At 44.0% G+C, this 19,693-nt stretch overlaps 1 protein-coding gene across 1 annotated transcript in view; it reads right to left on the reverse strand.

The window, feature by feature from the left end:
* The window catches only part of arsb (arylsulfatase B), a 90,798-nt gene that overhangs the window by 13,446 nt on the left and 57,659 nt on the right, over positions 1–19,693 (reverse strand). The window contains exon 6 of the mRNA XM_055631609.1: positions 10,832–10,902. Within this exon, the coding sequence (XP_055487584.1) occupies positions 10,832–10,902 (71 nt within the window). The remainder of the gene's footprint in view (positions 1–10,831; positions 10,903–19,693) is intronic.

Here is a 19,693-nt window from a genome sequence, read left to right on the forward strand (position 1 = left end):
TGAACCAACCTTCAAACAATAATAAAGAAGTCCTGAACTACTATCTACCTCATTGGATACCCTCGGACTATCTTTGATCGGACTTTACTGGACTCTTGCACGAAACAATGTTCACAATATTCCCTTTATCTTGAACGCTGTGGATTGCTTGATGGTAATAATGTATTGTCCTTTTGCTGACTGGTTCGCATGCAACAAAAGCTTTTCACTGTGCCTCGGTACAAGTGCCAATAAACTAAACTTAACTCCTGGACATCCCAGCATTATGGTAAAATCTAAGTCCATGGTTTTGTTCTGGCCTGCTTTCACCCGCCAGTCACCTGCACCCCCCCCCCCCCCCCCCACCCCCCCCCCACCTCCACCTCCACCTCTACCTTTCAGTCTGAGAAAGAAAATTCCGATACAAAACGTAACCGATTCCTTGTCTCCAGTGATGCTGCCTGACCAGCTGAGTTACTCCAGCATTGTGTGCCTATCTTCTGTACAAACCAGCACCGGCAGTTCTTTCCTACACATAGGCATTTATTTTGACTTTCCAATATTTATCCGCTTCCCATCAAGATCTGGATTTTATCCCCCCACATTTTACAAGTTTTTTTAATAACATCTGGAAAGATGTATTGTAAATCTTGTGTATTGTAGGACTGCAACAGAAACAAATAGTTCAATCTCTGCAACCACAGTAATTTTGGATTAAACCGATTAAACCTCAATTTTAAAAAATGATATGGAAATATTTCAAACATCTTAAAATAATGCATTAGTTTGGAGAATAAAATGGTAAGTGTCCAATCTCTCTATCGTAAGACGTTAAAAAACAAGACCAGTCTGTACAGCCAGCTCCATCACTCATTATAACATTTCCATATAAAACCTACAATTTCTGCCCATTTTAATACTGCAACTTTGCTTAAAATATTTGCATTATATATTTCACATAGCTTTGAGTCCATGCTGGATAAACTCAAAGCTATGCAAATATTTATTTAGAATATTTATTTATAAAGAATGCAATTGGTTCTTTGATGAATACCATTCTCTCGTATTCTCCTCTAACTTATCCTCTGACTTACCCATTAATAGCCGTCTGATTGTCCAACCACTAACCTACATTGGGAGTAATCTACACTAACCAACTCTTCTTCTTATCGAGTGCACATCACAAGATTAGAAATTATTCAGCCAAAGCTGAACACGCCTCTCGGCATCTGCATACAATGGCGTCTTGCACTGCTTGTGCATGGTGGTGGATACAGTCCAGGGAAGCGATGTGAATGCTCTTTCCTTGACCCCACTAACCAACTAATAACCAGCATGATTTGGGGATGTAGGAGGAAACCAGAGCACCCAGGGGAAACCCATGTGGCCGCAGAGAGGGTCATAAGGTTATAAGGACTAGGATTCGAATTAAGCTATTCGGCCCATCAAGTCTACTCCGCTTTCCAATCATGGCTGATCTATCTTTCTCTCATAACCCCATTCTCCTGCCTTCTTCCCATAACCTCTGATACTACTAATCAAGAATCTATCTATCTCTGCCTTAAATATATCCACCTACTTGGCCTCCACAGCCTTCTGTGGTAAAGAATTCCACAGATTTACCACCCTCTGATTAAAGAAACATTTCCTCATCTCCTTCCTAAAAGAACGTCCTTTAAATCTGAGGTTAGAACCTTTAGCCCTAGACTCTCCCACTAGTGGAAACATGCTCTCCATGTCCACTCTATCCAAGCCTTTCATTGTTTTGTATGTTTCAATTAGGTCCCCCCTCATTCATCTAAACTCCAGTGAGTACAGGCCCAGTGCCATGAAACGCTCATCATAGGTTAACCTACTAGGATGTGCAGACTTTATTTATAGATAACACCAGAATTTAGGATTGTATCTGGGTAATTGGAACTGAGATAACTACACTATTTGCAGTTCTATATTACATTAAAATGGTAAGCTTGTAACTTTGATTCCTGAAGCGTGAGGTTTTCTTCACATCAAGCTTTTTATTTTCACCACCAAAGTTCCCTCCCCTCTGTTCGCTTACCGCCACAACAGATCAACGGTGGATGCGATCTCGCTGGCTCTCCACTCCGCTCTGGACCACTTGGACAACAAAAACTCATATGTCAGGCTGTTATTCATTGATTACAGCTCGGCATTTAATATAATCATCCCCTCCAAGCTGGTTACCAAACTCGCAGAACTGGGTCTCCGCAAATCCCTCTGCAACTGGATCCTCGACTTCCTCATTCACAGACCACAGTCAGTTCATATTGGTGGAAATGTGTCAGATTCGATAACAATCAGCACGGGAGCACCTCAAGGCTGCGTACTTAGCCCCCTGCTGTACTCACTCTATACTCATGACTGTGTAGCCAATCATAATGCAACTCCATCATCAAGTTCGCTGACGACACCACTGTTGTGGAGCGTATCACTGATGGGGATGGGTCAGAGTATAGAAGTGAGATCGACCAACTGACCAAATGGTGCCAGCACAATAACCTGGCTCTCAACACCAGCATAACCAAGGAACTGATTGTGGACTTTGGAAGGGGTAGGATGGGGACCCACAATCCCGTTTATATCAACGGGTTGCTGGTGGAAAGGGTCAAGAGCTTCAAATTCCTGGACATGCACATGTCTGAAGATCTTTCCTGGTCCGAGAACACGGATGCAATCATAAAGAAAGCACATCAGCGCCTCTACTTCCTGAGAAGATTACGGAGAGTCGGTATGTCAAGGAGGAATCTCTCTAACTTCTACAGGTGCACAGTAGAGAGCATGGTGACTGGTTGCATCGTGGCTTGGTTCGAAAACATGAGTGCCCTGGAGCGGAAAAGACTACAAAAAGTAGTAAACACTGCCCAGTCCATCATCGGCTCTGACCTCCCATCTATAGAGGGGGTCTATCACAGTCACTGCCTCAAAAAGGCTGGCAGTATCATCAAGGACCCACACCATCCTGGCCACACACTCATCTCCCCACTACCTTTAGGTAGCAATGTTACAAAATTTTGAGATTTTAAAAATCAAGTCTGCAATTTATCCCATCAGATAAAGCATAACAATAAGTTTAATTTGACACCAAATTCACTTTCATATCTCAAGTATTAAAAAAGTTATGGCCATTTTCATACTCAGAAATTAGCATCTTGTTCCCTATTGATTTTCAATGGACATTACAAAAAAGCTGTGATCTTGGATAGTTAAAAGGCCATTTCTTAAGGAAAGATTAACATTTTTAAATAGCCTAAGTGTCCAAATAATATTCACAAATAATTCACAATATAACATGATTTTTATATCTAATTTACATTAATTTATAGGCCAAATGGAAGGAATTTAGTGTTTAAGAGGGAACTGCAGATGCTGGAGAATCGAAGGTTACACAGAAAAGCTGGAGAAACTCAGCGGGTGCAGCAGCATCTATGGAGCGAAGGAATTTAGTGTTCAATTGCTGTAAATAAATGCCCATTTAAATCGGCTTTCTAGTGGGTTTCTGTGAACGCGCTGGTTTAGAATGTTGACATCGCGCTGGATTAGTGCCCTCAAATGCCGAGAAAAATACTGCGGGATATAAAAAGCCCAAAATGAACTACTCGCTATAGATAACTTGATATATAGGGTTATATATATGCCCCATTTAATGTAAAAATAAGGTACATACCTTTAATTGTTTGCTTTATAAAACCCTGGGGCTGCGAGAGGTTGCGGAATCAGATAGTAATTTAAAAATTATTATAGCTATATTATCGAGGCCTATAAAACTAATAATACCTTTTGCGACCGGGTCTTGCAGCGATTTTTCGTTAATGATTTACTAGGCTGAACATCTGCGATTAGTACAGCCTAGTAAAAATCGTGTTTTAAACCCGCCCCCTCCAAACAGCGCCAAAATCGCGGACCTGGCTGTGGGCAGATTCCCAATGACGATTCAGGTAGGTTTTGTAACATACCTACTTTAGGTAGAAGGTACAGGAGCCTGAAGACTGCAACGACCAGGTTCAGGAATAGCTACTTCCCCACAGCCATCACGCTATTAAACACGGCTCGGACAAAACACTGAACATTAATAGCCCATTATCTGTTTATTTGCACTTTATCAGTTTATTTATTCATGTGTGTATATATTTATACAATGGTATATGGACACACTGATTTACTCTGTATTCGTGTCTACTATATTCTGGTATGCTAAAGCAAAGCAAGAATTTATTGTCCTATCTGGGACACATGACGATAAACTCTCGTGAACTGATGTTTTACCACTATGAACAAAAATGTCCATTCATGGAATATAATTCGGCATTGGGTAGTTCCCTTTACTCCTGAATTTAGATTTGGAGATACAGCACAGCCCTTTGGCCCATTGAGGCTGCGCCGATCAGCAATCGCCCTGTACATTAGTTTTATCTTATATACTAGGGACAATTTACAGAAGCCAATTAAACTACAAACCGGTATGTCTTTGTAGTGTTAGAGGAAACCGGAGCACCCAGAGAAAACCCACGCAGGTTGTGGGGAGAACGTACAAACTCCGTACAGACAGCATCCGTAGTCAGGATCGAGCCTGGGTGTCCGACACTGTAGGGCAGCAACTCTATCTCTGCGCCACTGTTCTGCCTTCCTCGAAAGTTAGTCAAAAATGACTCGCATTTCAGTTGCGACCAGCCCATTGACATTGTTGTGATAATCAATGAGTTGGCAGGATTACAACTGAGAGCCTTTTACACAAATAGACCGTGTACCACATACCAAGTCAGGAGTAACTCAGTAGGTCAGGCAACATCTCTGAAGGACATGGATAGTCAACGTTTCGGGTCAGGACCCTTCAATCAAAAAGTACCCTAACATGTCCTCCACAGATGCCGTTTCACCCGCCGAGTTCATCCAGCATCTAAGCAAGATTCAATCATTTGTAATTCCTTGTGTCCCCATTTACAGATAATTTCTGTAATGGAATTCATTACAGTGGCGCAATGGTGGAGTTGCTGCCTTACCCGGGTTCAATCGTGCCAGGGACCCGGGTTCAATCCTGCCAGAGACCTGGGTTCAACCCTGACTACGGGTGCTGTCTGTATGGAGTTTGTATGTTCTCCCCTTGACCTGCGTGGGTTTTCTCCGGGTGCTCCGGTCTCCCACACTCCAAGGATGCACCGGTTTGTAGGTTAATTGGCTTGGTAAAATTGTAAATTGTCCCTGTGTGTAGGATTGTGTTACTGTAGTGTTCAGTGGGCAGAAGGGCCTGCTTCCATGCTGCATCTCTAAATTAAGCTAAAGACTGCAACTAACAAAAGTCATTCCCGAAGCAGCTTTGTTGCATCTCTTCAAATAAATGGGGTACTTTCTCCAATCAGTGGAGGATGGTTAGATACAAAGCAATGGATTAGTAAAATGGATGAAGGGGTGCCAGTGGATGTAGTGTACCTAGACTTTCAGAAAGCCTTTGATAAGGTCCCGCACGGGAGACTGGTGACTAAAATTAGAGCACATGGTATTGGGGGCAGGGTGTTGTCATGGATAGAAAATTGTTTGGCAGACCGGAAGCAAAGAGTAGGAGTGAACGGGTCCTTTTCAGAATGGCAGGCAGTGGCGAGTGGAGTGCCGCAAGGCTCGGTGTTGGGGCCGCAACTGTTTACCATATATATTAATGATTTGGAAGAGGGAATTAGGAGCAACATTAGCAAGTTTGCGGATGACACAAAGCTGGGTGCCAGTGTGAACTGTGAAGAGGATGTTAGGTTACAGGGTGACCTGGACAGGTTGAGTGAGTGGGCAGATGCGTGGCAGATGCAGTATAATATAGATAAAGGTGAGGTTATCCACTTTGGCGGCAAAAACAAGGGGGCAGATTATGATCTCAATGGGGTTAGGTTAGATAAGGTGGGGGGGGGGGGGGGGGGGTGCAGCGAGACCTGGGCGTCCTTGTACACCGATCACTGAAAGTTGGCTTACAGGTACAGCAGGCAGTGAAGAAAGCTAATGGAATGTTGGCCTTCATAACAAGAGGATTTCAGTATAGGAGTAAAGAGGTTCTTCTGCAGTTGTATAGGGCTCTTGTGGTACAGTTTTGGTCTCCTAATTTGAGGAAGGACATCCTTGTGATTGAGGCAGTGCAGTGTAGGTTCACGAGATTGATCCCTGGGATGGTGGGACTGTCATATGAGGAAAGATTGAAAAGACTAGGCTTGTATTCACTGGAGTTTAGAAGGATGAGGGGATATATTATAGAAACATATAACATTATTAAAGGACTGGACAAGCTAGATGCAGGAAAAATGTGCCCAATGTTGGGCGAGTCCGGAACCAGGGGCCACAGTCTTCGAATAAAGGGGAGGTCATTTAAGACTGTGAGAAAAAACATTTTGAGAAAAAAAGAGTTGTGAATTTATGGAATTCCCTGCCACAGAGGGCAGTGGAGGCCAAGTCACTGAATGGATTTAAGAGAGAGTTAGATAGAGCTCTAGGGGCTAGTGGAGTCAGGGGATATGGGGAGAAGGCAGGGCACGGGTTATTGATAGGGGACGATCAGCCATGATCACAATGAATGACGGTGCTGGATCGAAGGGCCGAATGGCCTCCTCCTGCACCTATTTTCTATGTTTCTATGTTTCAATTGTTTTAAATGAATTCCAGTAAGAGAAGTCAGTACAGCCTCCGATTTACCGAAGATTACCAAATCATCTTCCACTTTGTGTGGGAATAGTGATGCTACCATAACCGAATGAAGATTGCTCAAGATGCCATTTCAAATGTACTATTAAAGATACCACCACACTGAATGAAGAGAAATCTTAAGTTAGAAAATCCATCATTTTGTTTCGAACAAAAGAGCCCTAAGCTATGTTCAGCAGTGTCAATCAATTTCACTTACATTGTGCCTGGTTTTCTGTTATTAAGGTTACTTATCTAAAGCAGAAACAAAGGAACTCAACATTTCAGAGAGTCCTTTTATAAACTGAACTATTTGGCATTTTTAATAAAAAGTGTGACAATCCTGCTACAACCATCGCTTAAGTTGTGACCTTTAGATAAAAGGTGGAACTACAACAGGAAATGCAACAAATCAACAAGTTTGCGGAAAGTACCAACCCAAAGGCACAAAAGAAAAATGTTTTCAGATGCTTTTAGTTTTAAAATTTGCCAAAACTTTACTTGACTTTCTTACCGGAGATGTGGGAAACTCAGGCCTACCCTGGGAACTGGGAGAACAACCCATTTGCTACAGCAGCTGTAAGCTGTCTAGACAGCAAGCAGGTGCATCTACTTTCCTCCCCAAAGACTATTTCTCTCAGCAATGTGCATTCTGGTTTTTGTTCGGTCCCTAGTCTGCGTTAACTTACCTCAGTCATTATAATGAGATCAGCCTTCTGAAGGGATATGGACCCATGTTACTCGATCGTTCGTAAGCTGCCTTTCTCAAGACCCAACTAACTTTATTATAATAGCAAGTATATTTTACTTGGCTAAGGAGACTAAAACTGCCTCCAGCACTCCAGATGTAATTTCAGTGGAGTTCTATAGCAACAGGATTTCCTTACTCCCACACCTTCAAGACAAAGTCTCACATTCTATTAGCCTAGTGCTGACGCGAACACGATTAAACACTTGGAAAAATTTATTACTTACTCAGTTTCAAAGAAAATGAGGATTAGAGGTGTTGTGCCATTTAAAGAAGCATATGTACACATTCCTGAAAGCTCTCACCCAAAAATGACCACCTTTACTGCAATAATTATACAATATGTTACTTTAAAAGTGGTACTAGATGAGCATTATATACCTGTTCTGCATACTACGCTTACCTCAAGATTCAGGGACAGTTGTTATCATGCAACGTGTAAAACGCCTTCTTCACCACACTGTCCACCTGCCTCGCCACTTTTAGGGAACCATTCATGTGCACTTCTAGATCTCCCAGTTCCACAACAATCTCCAGGGCTCTTCCATTTATTGTGCAAGTCTTGCCCAGGCTAGCCTAGCATGAGAGATCTTGAGGGAGGTCTTGCTAAAGTCCATATAGATAACGTCCACTGCCTTGCCTTCATCAATCCACTTGATGACCTCTTCAAAAAATGAATCGAATGACCTCCTCAGCCGTGAATTCCACAGATTCCACCCTCTTTGACATAAGACATTCCTTCTCATCCCCTTTCTAAAGGTTGATGAGCTAACGTGGGTTCATGAGCTAAGGAGGGCTAAGAGCACACAAGAGTATTTGTTGGGGGAAATAAAGACATGCAGTGTTGAGGATGGGACCATGAGCAGGTGACTAATGGAGTTCTGGGAATGCGCTGTATTGGAAAGATGGCCAAGTGGTTATCCTGAACAATGCTTTTTAAGGGGTGACTACGTACCGTGAAATCTTTGAATGTTGATTCCTGGATCGGCAGGCTTAGTCATAGCATCATATAATGTGGAAACAGGTCCTTCAGCCCAACTTGATGCAGGAAGATTATTCCCGATGTTGGGGAAGTCCAGAACTAGGGGTCACAGTTTAAGGATAAGAGGGAAGGAAGTCTTTTAGGACCGAGATGAGAAAATCGTTTTTTACACAGAGAGTGGTGAATCTGTGGAATTCTCTGCCACAGAAGGTAGTTGAGGCCAGTTCATTGGCTATATTTAAGAGGGAGTTAGATGTGGCCCTTGTGGCTAAAGGCATCAGGGGGTATGGAGAGAAGGCAGGGATGGGATACTGAGTTGGATGATCAGCTATGATCATATCGAATGGCGATGCAGGCTCGAAGGGCCGAATGGCCTACTCCTGCACCTATTTTCTATGTTTCTAACTTGCCTACACCAAACAACATGTCCCATCTACACTAGTCCCATCTGCCTGCATTTGCCCCATACCCCTCTAAACCTGTCCTATCCATGTACCACTTAAAATGTCTCTTAAACGTTGCTCTAGTACCTGCATACATTTTGTGCTCGTCACACATGAAGAGATTAATGAAACCAAGCTATACTCTCGAGTTTAGAAGAATAAGTGTCAATCTCAATGAAACACAAAAAGCTCTTAAGAGCGTTAAAAGAATGGCTGCTTGGCTGACTATTCTCCTGGCCGAGGTCGTCAGAACCAGGAGACATAGCCTCAAAATGTGGAGACTGTGACAATAAGAAATATTGCTCCAAACAGCAAGTTAGTCTTTGGGATTCAGTAGCCAAGAGGTAGGTTCAATTGCAAAGTGGATCAAAACAGAAATCAATGGAACTAATGGATGTGGGATCCAAGCAAGAGAGTGGAGCTGCCGTGAAAGACCACCTATGATGTTATTGAATTATAGAGCACAAACATAAACCAACCTCCCTTCCATTGACTCCATTTACACCACACACTGCCTTGGCAAGGCCACCAGCATAATCAAGGACCAATCGCGCCCTCTTCTCCCCTCTCCCCATCAGGCAAGTGGTACAGAAGTGTGAAAATGCATACCTCCATATTCAGGGATGGTTACTTCCCAGCTGTTACGAGGCAACTGGACCATCCAACCAACAACTAAAGAGCAGTTCTGAGTTACTATCCTGCGAGAGCAAGGGCAGGCACGGCGATCGTTTCGCTGAACACCTCTGCGCGGTCCACCTTGGCCTAAGCAATCTCCCAGTTGCCTTCCATTCCCATACTAACCCTTCTGTTCTGGGTCTCCTCCACTGTCAGAGTGAGGCCCAGTGCAAATTGGAGGAACACCAGCTCATATCTCGCTTGGGCAGATTACAACCCAGCGGTATGAATATTGATTTCTCTAAGCCCTGATTTCCCTCTCTCTCCGTCCCTCCCCCACCCGAGTTCTTCCGACTTGGTTCACCGTCCACCTGATTAATTTGACTGATATTTGACTATTTGATTGTCTCTTCGTCACCTTCCCCTCAGCTAACAAAGTAGCGTTCTACATTTCATTGTCTGCTTTGATCTGACTCTTTACCCTACCATGTCTCTAGTCTCCCCCTCCTGAAGAAGGGTCTCGACTCTAACCAAGATGCTGAGTTACAACAAGATTTTGTGTCTTCCTACACACTACTATCTACTCGTTGGAGACCCTCCTACTATCTTTGATCAGATTTTAATGGACTTGATCTTGCAATAAATATTCACGTGATTCCCTTTATCCTGTTTCTGTACACTGTGGATGGCTCAATTATAATCAGGTATTGTCTTTCCGCTGACTGGTTAGCACGTAACAAAAGCTTTTCACTGCACCTCGTTACACGAGACAATAAACTAAACTCAAAGAGCAGGAACAGGAGAACAAATGGCCTACTTTGGTTTATGTTTCTTATGTTCTTATATTTTGTAATGGCTGCCCCATTATTTGCAGTTGGATGGATTCAGCGTGAACACCAACAACAGGAAGGTATACGCCATTGAAAGAAGATACACAATCACAAGGTGTTGCAGTCAAGCAGCATCTCTGGACCCTTCTTCAGTTTAATTGTAGTGGGAGATGGAATGAGAGAAAGCTAGACAAGAGGTGGGACAAAGCCTGGCAAGTGATAGGTGAGGAGGGGCTGTGACTGGCAGAAGAGTGGACAAAGGTCAAAGATGAAAAGAAGACAAAAGCGTGTCGGATAGAGGAGAGACGAGGAGAAGGGGAGTGAAACGTGCAACCAGAGAAAGGGGTACAGGGTGGAAGGGGACGGGATGGGGAGGGGGAAGGAGGCGGGAGAGTAGGAGAAAACGGGTGTGCATCCGTGTGGGGCATTGGGAAGAGAGGAGGAAAAAGGAGGAAGGGAGGGGGTGGGCGTTGGGTGAAGATCTCCTGCGGCGAAGGAAGCTGACAATTGACGGGCTCATTCATCACATTACCGAGCAAGTATTTTAGAAAGTCACACTTACATGGAGAATTATCAACAAACAGCGGATCGATGTTGTGAAGCAGTTCATTTCTGGGCGAGGAATGTCCTTCACTGAAGAAAGAGGATTGAAGTTTACTTTTAAAACCCACTGTGTACAACTTAATATCGCAAAGACATATACTTCAAAATGCAATCATTTTTCCAACTGTTTATTCACAATTTAAATTAAGCAAAGTGGTTGAGGCAGGGTGGGAGGTGGAATATTTTTTCTGAGAATTTCACTCTATTAATGTTGAATTGAAATGTAAACAAATGTGGTTACTGACCCCTGACCAGACTTTGTACAAGGAGGTCAAATCTTTAGAAAACAGTACCAGCCAGTACTCTAGCACTGTTTAAAGTTCCATCCAAGTTAATCACTGCCTTTACTTTCTACCTCAATTCTCTGGTAAAGGAGACGGTTAGCTATATTCCAATCTCATGGATTGCTATTGCTGTCTTAATGAATGATTGATTGATTGATTGATTGAAAGATAGAGCATGGAAACTATGTTTACGAAGGAACTGCAGATGCTGGAAAATCGAAGGTAGACAAAATTGTTGGAGAAACTCAGCGGGCGAGGCAGCATCTATGGAGCGAAGGAAATAGGCTCCTTCGTTCCAGAGATGCTGCCTCACCCGCTGAGGTCCTCCAGCATGGAAGCTATATGTCCATTGACCACCAAAATCACAGTAGTTCTAAGTTATCCCATTTTCGAATCCACTCCCCACACACTAGGACCAATTTACACAGGACTCTGGCGCTGTGAGGCAGCAGCTCTATCAGCTGAACCACGGATCCGCAGCTATTCAGCCGTCAGCAGCATTTGGGGTGGGCACAGTGGCGCAGCGTTAGAGTTGCTGCCTTACAACGCCAGAGACCCGGGTTCCATCCTGACTACTCTCTGTACGGAGTTTCTACATTCCCCCCATGATCACATGGGTTTTCTCCGTAGGGCTCCAGTTTCCTCCCTCATTCCAAAGACGTGCAGGTTTGTAGATTAATTGGCTTCTGTAAATTGCAAATTGTCCCCAGTGTGCAGGTAGTGCTAGTGTACAGGGATAACGCTGGTTGGCGCAGACTCAGTGGGACGAAGGGTCTGTTTCCACATTGTATCTCTAAAGTCTGGTCTAACCTGTTGCCTATAACATGCCCATCAATTCTCCTTGATTCTCCTAGTCCCCACTTACACGATGGGTAATTTCCTGGGACAAATATGTTTACATTTACTGCTGATACTGTGAATAGACAATAGACAATAAGTGCAGGAGTAGGCCATTCAGCCCTTCGAGCCAGCACCGCCATTCAATGTGATCATGGCAGATCATCCACAATCAGTATCCCATTCCTGCCTTCTCCACATATCCCCTGACTTCGCTATCTTTAAGACCCCTATCTAGCTCTCTTTTGAAAGTATCCAGAGAACCAGCCTCCACCGCTCTCTGAGGCAGAGAATTCCACAGACTCTCAACTCTCTGTGAGAAAAAGTGTTTCCTCGTCTCTGTTCTAAATGGTTTACCCCTTCTTCTCAAACTGTGGCCCCTGGTTCTGGACTCCCCCAACAATCGGGAACATGTTTCCTGCCTCTAGCGTGGCCAAACCCTTAATAAACTTATATGTTTCAATAAGATTCCCTCCCATCCTTCTAAACTCCAGAGTGTACAAGCCCAGCCACTCCATTCTCTCAGCATATGACAGTCCTGCCATCCTGGGAATTAACCTTGTATGTATCAATCAATCAATCAATCAAATACTTTATTGTCATTCAAAAATACACCAACAAATGCAAGTCTGAACAAAATTTTGTTGCATCTGGCTCACCGTGCAACATAAACCTACCCTGCACTCCCTCAATAGCAAGAATGTCCTTCCTCAAATTAGGGGACCAAAACTGCACACACTACTCCAGGTGTGGTCTCACTAGGGCCCGATACAACTGCAGAAGGACCTCTTTGCTCCTATACTCGACTCCTCTTGTTATAAAGGCCAACATGCCATTCGCTTTCTTCACTGCCTGCTGTACCTGCATGCTTACTTTCATTGACTGATGAACAAGGACCCCCAGATCCCTTCGTACTCCCCCTTTTCCCATCAGTTTCGCCACCTCCAACGTGTTCAACAAATATTAAAAGACTAAATGTAATAATCATTTAGAAAACACGGAAGGTGTTTCTAGCAAAGGTTGGAAAAAATGTGTCCTGTTTGACTAAATAGAGAAGATTGACATAAAATCGGCGCATTGCAATAACACTTGTATCTGAAGGTCATGGTGAGATATGGATCACGCGCAGGCAGAGGAGATTAATTTAACTTGGCATCATGTCCGCATGGATATTGTGGGCTGAAGGGTCTGTTCCTATGGTGTACTGTTCTATGATTTCACTGTAGTGTTTGGTGCAGGCACTGAACGGCACGAGTCACATTTCAAGAGTCAAGTCAATCCTTAATGAAGTGCAAGATTCTATAGTCCCGCTTGGTAACTACAACAGTGAGGTCTGTTACTGTGTTCACCACACACAGTTGATATTGGGTTACTGTATTTTCAGAGCTTTGGGAGCAAGGAGATAATTATACTCTTTCTCAACCGTGGTGAGGTAGAGAAAGAATTAAGAGACAAAATAGAAAATGGAAATAATGGGCTGCCAACAGAATAAACGCTTCAGTTCGACAAACTTTCATCAGGTCATCAAATAAATGTTAACCATTCCTCGTGCCAAAGATGCTGCTTGACTGGCTGAGGATATCCAGCATTTTTGTTTTAATTCACATTGTGAGCATCTGGAACATCTGGTTTTGGGAATAAAAGGAAAATAATTTTAGCTCACCGAGGAGTTACAATTTATTGAAATATTTGGGTGACATGGTGGCGGAAGAGTTGCTGTCTGACAACGGCAGGGACCTGGGTTCGATCTGTACAGAGTTTGTACGTTCTCCCTGTGACTGTGTGGGTTTTCCCTGGGTACTCCGGTTTCCTCCCACACTCCAAAGACGTACAGGTTTGTAGGTTAATTGGCTTTGGTAAAGATTGTAAATTGTCCCTAGTGTGTAGGATAGTCCTAGTGTATGGGACTCAGTGGTCCGAAGGGCCTGTTTCTGCACTGTTCCTCTAAACTAATACATTAATTTCAACTGGTACTCAATACCCTATTTATCACTAAAACAGTTCCAGGTGTACTGTAACAACATTTAAAAGACATTTGGACAGGTACATTTAATCAGAGCATTGAGTATAGAAGTTGGGATGTAATGTTAAAGTTGTACAAGGCATTGGTGAGGCTAATTCCGGAGTATGGTGTACAATTTTGGTCGCCTAATTATAGGAAAAATGTCAACAAAATAGAGAGAGTACAGAGGAGATTTACTAGAATGTTGGCTGGGTTTCAGCACCTAAGTTACAGAGAAAGGTTGAACAAGATAGGTCTTTATTCTTTGGAATGCAGAAGGTTCAGGGGGGGACTTGATAGAGGTCTTTAAAATTATGAGAGGGATAGACAGAGTTGACGTGGATAAGCGTTTTCATTGAGAGTAGGGAAGATTCACACAAGAGGACATGATTTGAGAATGAAGGGTCAAAAGTTTAGGGGCAACATGAGGGGAATTTCTTTACTCAGAGAGTGGTAGCTATGTGGAATGAGCTTCCAGTGGAAGTGGTGAAGGCAGGTTCATTTTTATCATTTAAAAATAAATTGGATAGGTATATGGATGGGAAAGGAATGGAGGGTTATGGTCTGAGTGCAGGTAGATGGGACTAGGTGAGAGTAAGTGTTCGGCACGGACTAGAAGGGCCGAGATGGCCTGTTTCCGTGCTGTAATTGTTATATGTTATATATATGTTATACATGGATAGGGAAGGTTTAGAGGGATATGGGCCAAATGCGGGCAGGTGGGATTAGTTTAGATGGAGCATCTTGGCCAGCATGGGCAAGTTGGGCCGAAGGGCCTGCGTCCATGCTGTATCACTATCATTGGCAGGTTTACCGTGCAAGGAGAGATTCATTGGACCAGACCTGTGTTCTCGAGAATTTAGAAGAACGAGAGAAGATCTCATTCAAACTTGCAACATTTTTACAGGGCTGGATAGGCTGAGAAGATTTTGGTCCTGATGAAGAGTCTGGAGCCATAGTCTCAAAATTACACGGAACAATTTTGAACCAAGGTGAAGAGAAATTCTATCACTTGGTGGTTATTGAATCTTTGGAATTCTTGTCACCTCGTACCAAGCTGACACTGATAGATTACTGGATAATAAGGCAAACCGTGAATATAAGGATAGTGCAGGGGAACACTGTTATGGTAGAAGGCCAGCCTTGTCATGAAGGCACATTGATCTGTAGATGCTGGAGTCCTAAGCAAAACAGAAAGTGATGGAGGAACTCAGCAGGTCAGGCAGCTTTTGTGAAGGGAACGGACTGGTGACGTTTCAGGTCCTTCCTCAAACAGATTGTAGTAGGGGTGAGGGGGGGATGGTCAATGCTGGAAGAGAGGTCGGGCAGGACAATGCTGGCAAGTGATAGATGGAGAGGAAGGAACTGTAGATGCTGGTTTACACGAAAAATAGACACAAAAAGCTTGAGTAACTCGGCAGGTCAGGCAGCATCTCTGGAGAAAACAAATAGGTGATGTTTCGGGTCGAGACCCTTCTTCAGTCTGAGAGACAAGGAGAGAGTGAAACAAGAGATATAGAAGGTACATAGAACAAATGAATGAAAGAAGGTACACAAAAATGCTGTAGAAACTCAGCGGGTGCAGCAGCATCTATGGAGCGAAGGAAATAGGCGACGTTTCGGGCCGAAACCCTTCTTCAGACTGATGGGGGGTGGGGGGGAGAAGGAAGGAAAAAGGGAGGAGGAGGAGCCCGAGGGCGGGGGGATGGGAGGAGACAGCTCGAGGGTTAAGGAAGGGGAGGAGACCGTAAGGGCTAGCAAAACTGCGAGAATTCAACGTTCATGCCATCTGGACGCAAGCAACCCAGGCGAAATATGAGGTGCTGTTCCTACAATTTCCGCTGTTGCTCACTCTGGCAATGGAGGAGACCCAGGACAGAGAGGTCGGATTGGGAATGGGAGGGGGAGTTGAAGTGCTGAGCCACCGGGAGTTCAGGTAGGTTATTGCAGACTGAGCGGAGGTGTTCGGCGAAACGATCACCCAACTTCTGCTTAGTCTCCCCGATGTAAATCAGCTGACATCTAGAGCAGCGGATGCAGTAGATGAGGTTGGAAGAGATACAGGCGAACCTTTGTCGTACCTGGAACGACTGCTTGGGTCCTTGAATGGAGTCGAGGGGGGAGGTGAAGGGGCAGGTGTTGCATTTCTTGCGGTTGCAACGGAAAGTGCCCGGGGAGGGGGTGGTATGGGAGGGAAGGGAAGAATTGACAAGGGAGTTGCGGAGGGAGCGGTCTTTGCGGAAGGCAGACATAGGGGGAGATGGGAAGATGTGGCGAGTGGTGGGGTCACGTTGGAGGTGGCGGAAATGGCGGAGGATTATTTGTTGTATTTGCCGGCTGGTGGGGTGAAAGGTGAGGACTAGGGGGACTCTGCCCTTGTTGCGAGTGCGGGGATGGGGAGAGAGAGCAGTGTTGCGGGGTATGGATGAGACCCTGGTGCGAGCCTCATCTATGGTGGCGGAGGGGAATCCCCGTTCCCTGAAGAACGAGGACATTTCCGATGCCCTGGTGTGGAATGTCTCATCCTGGGAGCAGATGCGGCGTAGGCGGAGGAATTGGGAGTAGGGGATGGAGTCTTTACAGGGGGCAGGGTGGGAAGACGTGTAGTCCAGATAGCCATGTGAGTCAGTTGGTTTGTAGTGTATGTCGGTCAGAAGTCTGTCCCCTGCGATAGAGTGGACATATGGAAAATGAATGAAAGATATGGAAAAAGCAACAATGATCAAGGAAAGATGAATCGCACAATGGTCCATTGTTGGCCGTGGGAGTAGGTGATAATGAGTTGTACAAACAGTGTAAAGGGCCTGTCCCACTGTACGAGGTAATTCAAGAGCTCTTCCAAGTTAAAAAAAAATCTAACTCATGGTAAGTACGTAGAATGTACGTAGCGGCTATGTAGGAGCTCGTGGATGTCTCGTAGCGGCTCGTAATGCTAACGGCAGGTACTCGGGAAACGTAGTAACTCGTGAAGTTTTTTTCTGCACCGTGAAAAATGTCCACGAGAGCCCTGAGTACCTACGAACGGCTATTACCGTAATTCTCCGAGTTCGAATCAGCGGAAACGTGGGAGAAATACCTCGTACAGTGGGACAGGCCCTTAACTGTTTTTGCTTTCCATTGTCAGAGTGATGCCAAGTGTAAATTGGAGGAATAGCACCTCATATTTTGCTTGGGCAGCTTATAACCCAGTGGTACGAATATTGATTTTTCTAACTTAAAGAAACCCTTGCACCGCGTCCCTCCCCCACCCTATCGTCGGACTACATTCGCTGTTGTCCCATCTTACATGACTGAATGTTTGGTCAAGATTACACTTGCAACCTGTGATCCATCAATTAAGTGCTTGCCCTTGCAAAATTAGAATCTAAATCGAAGCGTGATAACGTGCAAGTTTGAATTTTTAAGGCCTTCCCTCTGGCGTTATCCGTCTTTGGAATGTGTGAATGAGCCTTGTTACTGGAGTGTTGACTGTTGTGTTACTAATCATTTACTTTGTGTATAATGCTGCATTTGTCTCATGCTGAGATTAAAATGTATGCTTGCTTTTCCATCAGTTAATTTGTAGTGAGAGTTATTTCCGTATTGTTCATAGAAGTAATTAAAATGCGTCTATGTAATATTGGTTATGGAGGCGTGGGTTCGTATCCCACTTCTGACACCATGTTTGTATGCGATCCATTACAAAGTCAAGAGTGAACCATCAGTCTTTTATTACGATTTAAAGGAGAGAATCATACACAGCTGTACATTTCCAATCAGCTACATTCTGACCGCAGTATCCAAAACCGAGAGGCTGCCAAGGGCTCATGATGCCCAAAACCAGGACTGGATTACTAGGTGGAATGTGTGGCATGCATGTCTAGTGGAGATTATATAGGCATGGATTACATATAGTTAATCTACAGTTTGAAGTGCAGAATTCTTTCAAAAACAATTTGCTGACTACGTAAAAGCATGTGGTTATTGACTTTCTAAGAAATTTAAATTCTCCTTCCCTTCATGGTCAGAGTCTTCCAGTGTGGAAACAGGCCCAATGTGCCCACACCAGCCAAAATGTCCCATCTAAACTAGTCCCACCCGTCTGCATTTGGCCCATATCCATCTAAACTTGTCCTATCCATGTATCTAAGTTTTCCTTCAATAGAAGCAGTCCGAGAAAATTAAATATGTTTTAACCGAGCTGAAGACAAGATTTTTCCAAAGGGTATTTCTAATTCACTTCAGGCAGTTGCACCAATTAGTAGAGTAATCGAATCATACAGCACAGAAAGTCCATTCGGCCCAACTTGCCCACGCCTACCAACGTGCCACATCTACACTAGTCCAACCTGCCTGCAGTTGGCCCATATCCCAATAAATCTGTCCTATCCTTGTACGTGTCGAAATGTTTCTTAAACGTTGTGATAGTACCCGTCTCAACTATCTCCTCTGGCATCTCGTTCCATACACCAATCACCCTTTGCGTTTTGTGCAATTCATTGACAATGACCTTTTTAAATAGCTAATCAAGTATTCAATGCAGGATGTGCTACATTTTTGGAGATAGCATTTCAACTGAGGCTGTTTGTTAAATATAAGGGTGGCGCAGCTGGTAGAGCTGTTGCATCACAGCGCTACAGATCCAAGTTCATTCCTGACCTTGGCTGTTCTCCCTGTGACAACCCGGTTTGAAGATTAATTGGCCCCTGTAAAATTGCCCTTAATGTGTAGGGAATGGATGCAAAAATGGGATAATATGTAACTAGTGTGAACGCATGGTCGATGGTTGGGGTGGACTCAATGGGCCGAAGAGCCTGTTTCTACAGGAATCTCTAAAACTAAAACTTACTCTGCAAAATTTGTATAAAATGTCTCCTATATCAAATTAATATCTCCACTTTAAAAACACTTCACTTTAGTTATAAAATTACATTGGGAAGTGCTAAGCTTGAGAAAGTTGCTATGGAATATTGTAAAGGATAAGTATCTTGGTTTTTTTTCTGTTCTTTTTATACTGTGCTTGGTGCACCATGTGACCAGATATAGTCCTCCTCTCAAATTTTCACCTAATCGATAATTATATTTATAGCACAATGGAAGGTTTTCCAAAGCACGGGAATTGGAAGATCTTACATTTCCTGCTTCCTATCTCTGTTTTGCAGTTTAATTTTTAAAGTGAGATTAAAGATCTAGACAACCCTAATGTTCGTGTCCCACTTAGGCGATTTTTCAGGCGACTGCCAGCGACTGTCAAGATGTTGCAAATCCATAACTCCCTAAAAGTGATAACACGGGGAGATACAGTGGTAAAGAGGGCAAGTGGTATGCATGCTTTATTTGGCTGGGGCATTGAGTATAAGAGTCAGGAAGTCAGGATGCAGCTTTATAGGAATTTATTGTAGGTAGCTTACAACCCAATGGTAAGAACATTGAATTCTCCACTTTTTGGTAACCTCTAACAACCTTCCCCCCATCCCTCCCACCACCCTTTTCTTCTCCCTCCCCTCCACTGTTGTCCACCTGGATTCACACCTATTTCACCCCTCTCCCACCCTCCCCCCCTCCCCACTCACTCCCCCCCCTCATTCCCTCCTACCCTCCGCTCCCCCCCCTGTATTACTTCCTCTGGCTTCACACTTTGCAGCTCTTCCATCAGTCTGGCTCACACCCTCTGCTTTTATCTCTGGCCTTTGTTCCAACCATCTGCCTTTCAAAATCT

The sequence above is a fragment of the Leucoraja erinacea genome, chromosome 3 (genome assembly GCF_028641065.1).
Source record: "Leucoraja erinacea ecotype New England chromosome 3, Leri_hhj_1, whole genome shotgun sequence".
NCBI lineage: Eukaryota > Metazoa > Chordata > Chondrichthyes > Rajiformes > Rajidae > Leucoraja > Leucoraja erinaceus.